At 35.6% G+C, this 11,742-nt stretch overlaps 1 protein-coding gene across 1 annotated transcript in view; it reads left to right on the top strand.

Annotated features, from left to right (window-relative positions):
• USP34 (ubiquitin specific peptidase 34) overlaps positions 1 to 11,742 on the top strand; it is a 241,399-nt gene that overhangs the window by 188,468 nt on the left and 41,189 nt on the right. The window contains 5 exon segments of the mRNA XM_010863267.1: positions 573 to 745; positions 3,334 to 3,487; positions 5,581 to 5,659; positions 6,840 to 6,893; positions 7,002 to 7,097. Coding sequence (XP_010861569.1) covers positions 573 to 745; positions 3,334 to 3,487; positions 5,581 to 5,659; positions 6,840 to 6,893; positions 7,002 to 7,097 — 556 coding nt within the window.

Below are 11,742 nucleotides of genomic sequence, written 5' to 3'. Positions count from 1 at the left end.
TTCAGTCGTGTCCGACTCTGTGCGACCCCATAGATGGCAGCCCACCAGGCTCCCCCGTCCCTGGGATTCTCCAGGCAAGAACACTGGAGTGGGTTGCCATTTCCTTCTCCAATGCATGAAAGTGAAAAGTGAAAGGGAAGTCGCTTAGTCGTGGCCTACCCTTAGCCACCCCATGGACTGCAGCCCACCAGACTCCTCCATCCATGGGATTTTCCAGGCAAGAGTACTGGAGTGGGGTGCCATTGCCTTCTCCGGACTGATATGCTAATGGTTCCCAAATAATCTTACCTAATTCAGAAAACTGTGCTTTGCTCTCCCATCCTCACCATGGCATATTCTACAGTCTACTGTAGTTTTTCATTTGTTTTTCCCATCTAAACGTGGGGAAGTTCTTTCAGAATAGAAAGTCATGTAAGGAGATAGATTGATAGATTTAATAAGAGCATGATTCAGAGTACTGTTTATTATTACTCTGAATTGAATATGGAAATAAGTGTAGTATAAATGTAATTGATAATAGCTAGAATACTTTTGAAAGATAATTTTTAACAACTTTTGTTTTTGTCTTTCAGAGCATGTTTTAAGAAATTGCCTCAGATTCTGAGTTTCAATACTATGAGGTATACATTTAATATGGTCACAATGATGAAAGAAAAAGTGAATACACACTTTTCCTTCCCATTACGTTTGGATATGACACCCTATACAGAAGATTTCCTTATGGGAAAGAGTGACAGGAAAGAAGGTAATGCAAAATTTCTTTGTCTTGCCTGTGTTTACTGTAGGTCGCCATGACAAGATAGTCCTAATTACAACATTGTAATTAAATATACATTTAAGAAAATTAAATTAAATCTTAGAAAAATGTTTCTAAAGACAATATGGTATATTCAGACAGTTGGCCTATAAACGTTCTGTATCTACTAGGACTGTGTTGCAGGCACCGTTCTAGGCATCCGGGACACAATAGTGAATGAGATAAACATGGTTCCTGGTCTTGAAGAACTTAAGTCTATTGGGCATGGCATATTTTAAACGGGATTATTAACATAAAGTGTTGTCAGATTGGTTGAGGGGAATCACAGGGTTGCTTTCAAGAGAAGGTGACATTTAAGCAGAACCTGAGTATCAAGAGCTAGATTGAGAGGAGCAAATAGTCTTGTTGGAGGGTGAGGGGTTAGGGGGTTGGTAAAACAGGCAAAAGAGTGGTAGCCAGATTAGTCTTTTGTAGGCCAAGTTAATGATTTTGATCTTTATTTCAATGTGAAGCTATTGAAAAATTTTAAGCAGGAAACCAAGATAACCAGGTGAGATCTGGAGAAAGTTATTCTAACTATAGTAATAGAAATGGATTAGAGGCTGAATAAAAGGAGTGTGGGGAGGCTATTAAGGCAAACCACAGGAATAGAAGCATACTAGTAGGGTTAGAGAGAAGTGTATGGCAGTGGAGTTAATAAAACTCAATGACTGAGTGAAACAGTGAAATCAACAAAGTTCCTGAACATCTGTCCACTATTTAACTTGCTATCATAATAATGAGAATATAATGACAACAAGAAGAAGGTGTCTACCCCTCTGAAGCTTATAGTTTAGTCAGTCTACTCCTAGAGGAAGGAAAAGTCAAGAAAGGTTTCTGTTTGATCAGTTAGGTGACTAGTGGGATCAGTACTTCAAGAGCTCAAGAACGAGGGAATGTGGTCAGAAGTATTGAATGCTAAAGAAAAGCAACGGTTCCAGTAAGACCACAAGGGAAAATTATCTAACATGTTGAAGATCTTTGGTTATCACAGCAATTTAATATCGGTATTGTGGTAGGAAGGCAGTTTGCAGTGAATTTAAAATGGCACTTGAGTTACCTACAAATTGCTGTTCTTTTCATAAGACCAGTGATTTTCAAACATCTGTGTACATGCCCTAAGAACCATGGTGAGGAATGGGAATAGATGAGAGGAGAGAAGAAAGCAGAACTGGTTTAGCCCTTACCTTTTCCATTCTTCTTTGGCAGAGAGAAGTTCTATTTTACATAAGAGGCCTGGTGGTGTTTTGTTTATATAGAAAGTTATGCAGATTGAAATTTTTGAAATTTGAAGAGCCACCATATTATAAGATTTAGGAAAAAGAACCATATTTTATTCTTTATACTGTATTGCCGGGTACTTAATGAGCATCCAGTGAGTGTTTTACTCTTCACTAAATGGGAAATGAGAGATACAAGCAATGAGTGAGCGCTACTCTTTCAAGAGAATAACATAATCTTTCTTTGAAAAGAGAGGATGGTGATTATAACTATGAAGGGATACAGGGTTAAGGGAGGGAACTTTATAGTAAAGTTGAGTACGTTTAGGAATTTCAGGAAGTGACCAAAAAGAGGTAAGTTTGAAAATATAGACAGATTTAAGAAGTTGACATTGTATATATATGTCCTACTTTTCAGAATGCTTTCAAACCGTTTGTAAAATTATAGCAAGACTACATAGTAACTGTGCTTCACTGTATTTTCCATGATGCCACCATGCGTGAAAATAACAAGAATGCCAAGATAAAGGAGTTTATTAGGCCACAGAATCAGATCCTAGTATACCCAAACTCCTCAGCCACTGCTCTGCCACTGTCAGCCATTTCCTCCTCTTCAGCTAATTGTTGCTTCACTTTTCATGTTACACTGTGCACTCAGGTGAACCAAGTCTGCTGTTTCATACATGCTTTTAATTACACCTTTTCTTTTTGTGTGATGGTGGAAATATAGATTGTAAATCATACATCTTCTGGAGTTTTTTTCCTTAGTATCTATTATAATAACCTTTCAGATTGAATCTCTATGGTTGGAAGTATGTTTTATTTTGTTTCTTTGTACATAAAGCTTCTAATACATAGTGTTTTTTATTAATTGATAAAACAGTTGGAACCATGCTACCAGTACAGTGCTTCATTTTCCTTAACATAGACCAGCAGGCATAAATATGTTAATACCTTTCAGGTCTTGTGTTTGCTTATTCCTAATAAAGATAATATACACTGTTTCATTCAAGTTTATCTATTTCAAAAGGAATAGCCAGATTAAACAAACAAAAATTTACATTTACTTGTTATGTTGAGATTGTCCCTGGTTATGCACTAACAAGGTAGTTGTTTTTCCAGTAATGTGTATAAAAGTTCCTTAAAATTGTAGGCTATAAATAGTGAGTGACAGCAAATAGAGTTGTTTTGTGCCTGTTTGAATATATGAAGTATCTGTGCCTATTTCTGTGCATGAAGTATACTCTATCAAGTGATTCTAAGATGTCATTGTGTGCTGTTTTCACAATCACTGCCACTTCATGTAAATCATTTCAGGTTTTAAGGAAGTCAGTGATCATTCAAAAGACACGGAGAGCTATGAGTATGACTTGATAGGAGTGACTGTTCATACAGGAACCGCAGATGGTGGACACTATTACAGCTTCATTAGAGATATAGTCAACCCACATGCTTATAAAAACAATAAATGGTGAGTTTTAAATACTTTTTCCTTGGGATTTAAAATGAAAATCTGTTTCAATTTTTAAAGTATAAGCTTATAATAGTTTTTTTCCTGAGATATGTTTTCAGATTTTTGTTTTCTAAACTGTACCTATGTCTGGAAAGGGGGCACATAAAATGTTTAAATGAAAGCGGCTTTCAAAAGATAATATGAATCCATTGTTCTTAAGCTTTATAGATTTCTGCACTTTTTTGAGAACTTGATAAATGCTTACTCAAGAAAAATGAAGACCCTCAAGAGTTTTGCACACAGCTTAAGATTCATAGACAATATTGCACCTTCTGAATCTTACCTGTGGATGGCCACAAAGTCCTTATATATTCCACTTAGAAATTACCTGCATACTCCATTTTCTTCACTTTACTTTTCCCCTCTAACACACATTGTTTTTTATCATCTTTTATCAAGTTAATGGCTGGAAGTCATTCGATCAGTCTTTAATAGCTGGTTTTTGGCCTTCGAATGTTGTTGGTTAAATTCTTATATGTAGAGACTATTGCTGTCCTGGGCATTGTTCTAAGTGTTGGGGATATTGCTTTGAACAAAGTGTACATTGGTAAATTGATTTGTGCTTAGCAGAACTCGTGCCTGGAAAATTGCATGGATGGAGGAGCCTGGTAAGCTACAGTCCATGGGATTGCAAACAGTTGCAGACGACTGAGCAGCTTCACTTTTTTTGCAGAATACTTTTGTTCAATTATTTCTCTTTAAGCCATCATGTCTATGGTATCTTTTACTTTTTCTGGTCCATTTGAAAATAAATTTTGAAATGGTACCTTTATCTTTGTAAGTTTTCCAGGCTCTTAATATTTTCCGTCCAATAGCTTTACATGTTATATTTATGCAAACTTTTTATTCCTCGCTTATATGAACTCTTTTGTTACTCCTAGATTATAAATAGATCTGTCACATTTTAAGGTGGTTATAACTATGTTGTGAAACTATATTCCCAATTTCTAGTGGATTAAAATTGTCAAAACAAGAGCTTAGTTAGAATTGATTGCACATTAATGTTTGATCAATATTTGTAATATATTAGAATGTAATCTAAATATTTTAAAAATAGGCACAACACAGGTAAAGTACATATTGTTGTTTAGTCGCTAAGTCATGTCCCATGAACTGTAGCATGCCAGGCTTCCCTGTCCATCACTGCTTCCAGAGTTTGCTCAAATTCATGCATGTCCTTTGAGTTGGTGATGCTATCTAACCATCTCATTCTCTGCTGCCCTCTTCTCCTTTTGCCTTCAATTTTTCCAAGCATCAGGGTCTTTTCCAATGAGTCGACTCTTATCATTAGGTGAGGGAAGTATTGATGCTTCACCGTCAGTCCTTCCAATGAATATTCAGGGTTGATTTCCTTCAGAATTGACTGGTTTTATCTCTTTGCAGTCCAAGGGACTCACAGAGTCTTCTCTAACACTACAATTAGAAAGCATCAATTCTTTGGTGCTCAGCCTTCTTTATGGTCCAGCTGTCACATCTGGAGACTACTGGAAAAACCATAGCTTTGACTATATGAACCTTTGTTGACAAAGTGATGTCTTTTCTTTTTAATACACTGTCTAGGTGTGTCATAGCTTTCCTGCTAAGAAGCAGATGTCTTCTAAGTTCATGGCTGCAGCCACCATCTGCAGTGATTTTGGAGCCTAAGAAAATAAAATCTGTCTTTTTCCACTTTTTACCCTTCTGTTTGCCATGAAATGATGGGACCAGATGCCATAATCTTAGGTTTTTGAATGTTGAATTTTAAGCCAGCTTTTTCACTCTCCTCTTCTACTGTCATCAAGAGGTTCTTTAGTTCCTCTTCACTTTCTGCCATAAGTGTGGTGTCATCAGCATATCTGAGGTTGTTGATATTTCTTCCAGCAATCTTGATTCCAGCTTGTGATTCATCCAGCCCAACATTTTACATGATGTACTATGCTTATAAGTTAAATAAACAGGTTGACAGTATACAGCCTTGTCATACTCCTTTCCCAATTTTGAACCAGTCATATATACATATATTTATATATAGTACATATATACTTGATCAATACATATATGCTCTGCTTTAGGTATCTTTTTAATGATGCTGAGGTAAAACCTTTTGATTCTGCTCAACTTGCCTCTGAATGTTTTGGTGGAGAGATGACGGTAAGTTTTATTCAAAAATTAAGTGGTTTGTGAATTTCCAAGTGCTTTACAGTATCATAAAACCCCAAAACAGTCATTTAACTTTCCTTTAGCTCCTAATTATATGTAAGATTTGTTATTTGTTTAGTATAGTTACTAAGTTTGGAGCAGATACCAGACATGGCAATTTTTTAAAAAATATTTTTTAAATGATTTCTTCAACTGATTAAGAAGGTTGACTTACAATTGAAAAATAAAAGTATAAGAGTTAAATTACACTGATACAAGACATTATTGAATAAGTTGTTTACTTAAATACTTTGGGGTTAGAGCAGGAAGAAATTGCTCTTTATTGACTTACTGTGAGAAATCTTTGACCAGGAAGTTGGCTTAAGCTGAACTTTAAAGATCATTCCTTGGTACTTTGTGTAACAATAGCAGCTGTTATTACTAATTATTACTGGTGACAGGATAGAAAAGGGTTATCTCTTATGTAATTAGCAGTTAAGATGTAAAAAAGACAGATTGGAGTAGTCTTAAAATAATTTCACTTCTTCATATGCATTTTACCCTGGTAGCAATTTTCTGAAAACTTTAAATTTTCCCTGTTGATTATCTAAATCAGGTATTAAAAAGTATTTTATATTTCACAGATAAGCCCAGATAAAGTTATATTTCTCTTTAGTAACTGTGTTTATTGTGAATAACTGGTTGCCGTTCTGGATTTTAATGAAGAGGCTTTCTTATTGCTCTTTGATGCTCTTAGGTACTATTCTGAATCGAAAAGGAGAAGTAGAAAAATTTTTAACACTTTGAAAATGAGTAGAAGAAGGAAGTAAATAATGTGTTACCATTGAAGGCATAGCTAAACCTATTGCATCTCTAGGTGTTATTCCTAGAATAGTTCCTTAAAAAAAGATTAAAAAGAAAACAAACTTTGCAAAACTCTTCTTTTAAAAGTAGTTTTTCAGATTGCAGTCCATTTTATTAAACTTTATATATTGGTGGTAAAGTACCTTAAAAATATTTTGATATTTTCTTTGCCAAAAATTTCTGTCAAAGATTTTTATGTGATAATGCTATTTGAGAACTGTTTACAAAATTACTGTAAAGTTTTAAATATCTGTTAGTAAAATGTTTTGTATATAAATACAGCTGAGTGTACCTGTTTCTTAAGGAAAACTTTCATTTTTTTATACAGACCAAGACCTATGATTCTGTTACAGATAAGTTTATGGATTTCTCCTTTGAAAAGGTAGCCATTTCCTTCATATATTTTACATTGTTTTCTGACTTCCATATTATCTACTTGTATAGTTAAACTATGTCAAAATGAAAATATACTATTTTTTCCCTCTTGAAGACCCACAGTGCATATATGCTGTTTTACAAACGCATGGAACCAGAGGAAGAAAGTGGCAAAGAGTACAAATTTGATGTTTCATCCGAATTGCTAGAGGTATGAGTTAATTTAAGTTTAGCAACAATTTAAAAGCATGTTAAGTATTTATGCAAGTATTCTATAGTATAAAAGCAGGCTCAAACATCATTAGTATCTGTAATCCAAAGTAGACCTTAACACTATTTATTTTACAAATAGTCTTGGTAATGCCGACATATGACAGGTGAACATAAAGTGAATGAGATTAAAGGGAGTGGAAACAATTATTAGTAACACTGAAGAAAAATAAGAGAGGTAAAAGGTTTGTGGAATTAGTGCAAGCTCACAAATAACTTGTATGATCAGTGATATATTTGGATTGGGTGATAGGACTGAGAGTATTCCTTTTCTTATGCTTCATATTATACAGAAGTGTATTTTAAATGCATTTGAAATGTATGTATATATATTTTAAAATGTGTCTCATTTGTAGTAATGAAGCTCTCTCCATTTAATAATATATTAAGTGATATTGTTAGGGATTTATAAAAGATATTCATGCTGAGTGTGTTATATCAGTGTTATAAACTGACTCAGCCAAAAGTACAGAAAGTAAATCTGCAGGAAGGTTTACCTGGTAAACATGTAATCTTCCTACAAGACAATTAAACTTTCATTGATTGACTGGCATTTTGCACTGTTTTGGTCAAGTCTTAAAGCTGAGGAGACTTTGTTCCCTACTCTTAATGGTATCTTGCCTACCTATAATTTTCTGATGCAGTGCCAAGTATATTACCTTCTCCCAAACTCCTTAATTGGGTTTACCATCAGAATGAGAAGTCAAACTATGAAACTCACCTGTTTATACAAAAATTTATTTCAAGTTCTGTCATAATAGCAAAATTATTATAGAGTATCATCATTATGTGCAAGACTTCGTGTTCCCAAGGTATTCAGATAAATGTAGACTGTGTTCTAGATGAGGCCCTAACAATATTTTATGATAGTCAACCCACTTATTGAAGTAAAATAAAATTGTAAATAAAATCTTATTGATTTACAGTTGACATATGAACAGCATAGGCTTGAACTGCAAGGTTCTACTTATATGTGTTTTTTTTTTTTCCAGTAAATGCAGGATGTATAAGTAAATATGAATTTCTTTTTCATGTTATCTTTTCATGTTTGATGTGTAGTTTTCATAATACATATAACATCTACAGTGTTCTGTATAGGACTGTTGAGGGACTTCCTTGATGGTTCAGTGATTAAGACTCCAAGCTCCCAATGTAGAGGGCCAGATTCGATCCTTGATCAGGAACCTGGATCTTGCATGCTGCAGCTAAAAAAGATCCTGCATGCCAGAACTAAACATCCCACATGCTGCAGCCGAGATCAGAGACCTTGCCTGCCACAGCTGAGACCAAGTGCAGTCAAATAGATAAATATTAAAAAAAAACCCAAAGCTATTGATGCAGGTATTGAAGTTCATCTTGTAAGCAGACAACATAAACACACCAGTATAGATGAATACAATACAGTACTGTAAATATATTTTCTCTAGCTTATTTTGTTGTAAGAATAAAGTATATAACACATACAAAATATGTATTAATCAACTGTTGATGCTATCAGTTCAACGGCTTCCAGTCAACACAAGTAGGCTATCAGTAATTAAATTTTGGAGAGAAAAGTTATATACAGATCTTTACTGCAGGACTTTGGCAATCCTAACTCCCTCATTGTTCAAGGTTTGGGTCAGCTGTAGGGACTTCCCTGGTGGTCTAGAGGTTAAGACCCTGCCCTTCCACTGCAGGGAATTTGATCTGTGGTCCAGGAACCAAGGTCTCGCATGCCACACAGCACAACAGTGGTTAACTGTATATTGCTCATGTACATCTCAAACTTCCTGGTCTCCGGACTTCTTTATATTCTTAATATTGAGAACCTTAGAGTTTTAACTATTCATTTTTATGTGGTTATATGTATCAATATTTACCATATTAAAATTAAAGCAAATTTTAAAAATTTATTTTAAAAAATAACCCATGACATTCTGATACAAATAAAAAATAAATGTTCTTCAGAACAGAACAGTTCAGTGAGGAAAGTGGCCCTGTTTTACTTCTTTTTTTTTTTACAAATCTCTCTTAATACCTGATTTAATGGAAGACAGCTGGAGTCTCATAACAGCTTCTGCACTTGGTCTCTTGTGATTTCATTCATCATTGAGCCTCTGGAAAACTTCATTGTACACTCAGAAGAGAATGAGGTGGTTTTTTTTTTTTTTTTAAAGACTGATAACATTTTAGTGTTACTAATAAAATTGTTTGAATCCCTTTTTTAAAAATTTATTTTAATTGGAGGCTAATTACTTTACAATATTGTGGTGGTGGTTTTTGCCATACGTTGATATGAATCAGCCATGGTTGTACATGTGTCGCCCTGTCCTGAACCCCCTCCCTGCTTCCTCCCCATCCCTCTGGGTTGTCCCAGTGCACTGGCTTTGAGTGCCCTGTTTCATGCATCAAACTTGGACTGATCATATGTTTCACATATGGTAATATACATGTTTCAGTGGTATTCTCTCAAATCATCCCACCCTGCCTTCTCCCAGAGTCCAAAAGTCTGTTCTTTACATCTGTGTCCCTTTTGCTGTCTTGCATATAGTGTCATCGTACCGTCTTTCTAAATTCCATTTATATGCGTTAACATACTGTATTGGTATTTCTCTTTCTGACTTCACTGTGTATAATAGGCTCCAGTTTCATCCACCTCTTTAGAACTGATTCAAATGCGTTCTTTTTTATAGCTGAGTAATATCCATTCATCTGGCAGTGGACATGTAGGTTCTTCCATGTCCTGGCTATTGTAAACAGTGCTGCAGTGAATATTGGGGTACACGTGTCTCTTTCAATTCTGGTTTCCTCAGTGTGTATGCCCAGCAGTAGGATTGCTGGGTTGTATGGTGGTTCTATTTCCAATTTTTTAAGGAATCTCCACACTGCTCTCCATAGTGGCTATATTAGTTTGCATTCCCACCTACAGTGTAAGAGAGTTCCCTTTTCTCCACACACTCTCCAGCACTTATTGTTTGTAGACTTTTGGATAGCAGCCATTCTGACCTGCATGAGATGGTACCTCATTGTGGTTTTGATTTGCATTTCTCTGATAATGAGTGATGTTGAGCATCTTTTCATGTGTTTGTTAGCCATCTGTATGTCTTCTTTGGAGAAATGTCTGTTTAGTTCTTTGGCTCATTTTTTGATTGGGTCGTTTATTTTTCTGGTATTGAGCTGCATGAGCTGCTTGTATAAAATGTTTGAATTTTACAGACACCCAATGAAGGTCACTGTACCTACGTGCCACCCCCACCCCTACTTCTCCCCTCCCTAAACCATTCTTTGAGGACCACTGATCTACATTGTGACAAAAGAGAATCCCAGACTTTTACTATAATATAAAAACAAGCTGAACCACATTACTCTTAAAAAAAAAAATAATTTATTTATATATTTTCAGCTGTGTTTGGTGTTTGTTGCTACATGGGCTTTTCTCTAGTTTCAGAGAGTGGAGGCTACTCTCTAGGCTTCTCATTGTGATGGCTTCTGTTTTGGAGCACAGGCTCTAGGGCAGTCAGGCTTTCAGTAGTTGTGGCATATGGGCTCAGTAATTGTGGCTCCCAGGGTCTAGAGCACAGGCTCAGTGGTTGTGGCACATGAGCTTAGTTGCTCTGCAACATGTTGGATCTTCCTACATCCAGGATTGAACCCCTGTCTCCTGCATTGGCAGGTGAATTCTTTACCACTGAACCACCAGGGATGCCTCAGCGTTATTTCTGATTGCAGACCTAAACCAAACATTTTCTCCTATCATTGTTGTAGCTTATTAATTTAAAATGTTTGGCTGCATATATATTTTACTAAAAATTAAATAAAATGTAATATTTTTATTGTATTATTTAACATAAACATAGATTTTAGACATAAACTAGAATCTGGTCCTTTAGATTTCTTCAGTTGAAATATAGATGGGAGCAGACTTTCTCAAAGGGAAAATAGAAAATTTTAAAACCATAAAATATATTAAGTAAACAAACATGATAAATTGTAGTGACTGTTATGGATAGAACAAGCAGAGTACTCAGAAATGGTAGGGAGTTGATCAGGATTGCTGGAGGGGGCAGGTAATCTGGATATGTTTTAAGTTAACCTGAAACTGAGACTTGAAAGTCAGTAAGAAATTAATCATGTGGTAAGTTCTCCAGGCAAACAGAACATTATGTATAAATCTCTTGAAGAAGGATAGAGCCTATTGGCATGTTTTAGAAGCTGAATGATAATCTTTGTGGCTGTGGCTGTGGTGAAGGAGTGGCCCAAGGTGAAGTTGGACAGATACATATAAAATACCTAGGAATGTTTTCATCAGTGTAGTGCAGTAATCTAATTCTTAGACATACTCAGTTGGCTCCACGTATATTGTATGGATACAATGTAAAAAGGGCCATCAGAAAACAAAATGAATATTTCTGTAGGACAGAAATTGTTGTGCCCAGTTGCTCAGTTGTGTCCGACTCTGCGACGCAATGGACTATAGCCTGCCAGGCTCCTCTGGCCATGGAATTTTCCAGGCAAAAATGGAATAGAATGAAAAACATTGAGCCTGGTAGAAACCAGGGTCTGCTGCTGCTAAGTCACTTCAGTCGTGTCCAACTCTATGCAAA

The sequence above is a fragment of the Bison bison genome, unplaced genomic scaffold (genome assembly GCF_000754665.1).
Source record: "Bison bison bison isolate TAMUID 2011002044 unplaced genomic scaffold, Bison_UMD1.0 scf7180017864489, whole genome shotgun sequence".
In the NCBI taxonomy this organism is placed as follows: Eukaryota; Metazoa; Chordata; class Mammalia; order Artiodactyla; family Bovidae; genus Bison; species Bison bison.
This window is presented reverse-complemented; position numbering and strand designations above follow the sequence as displayed.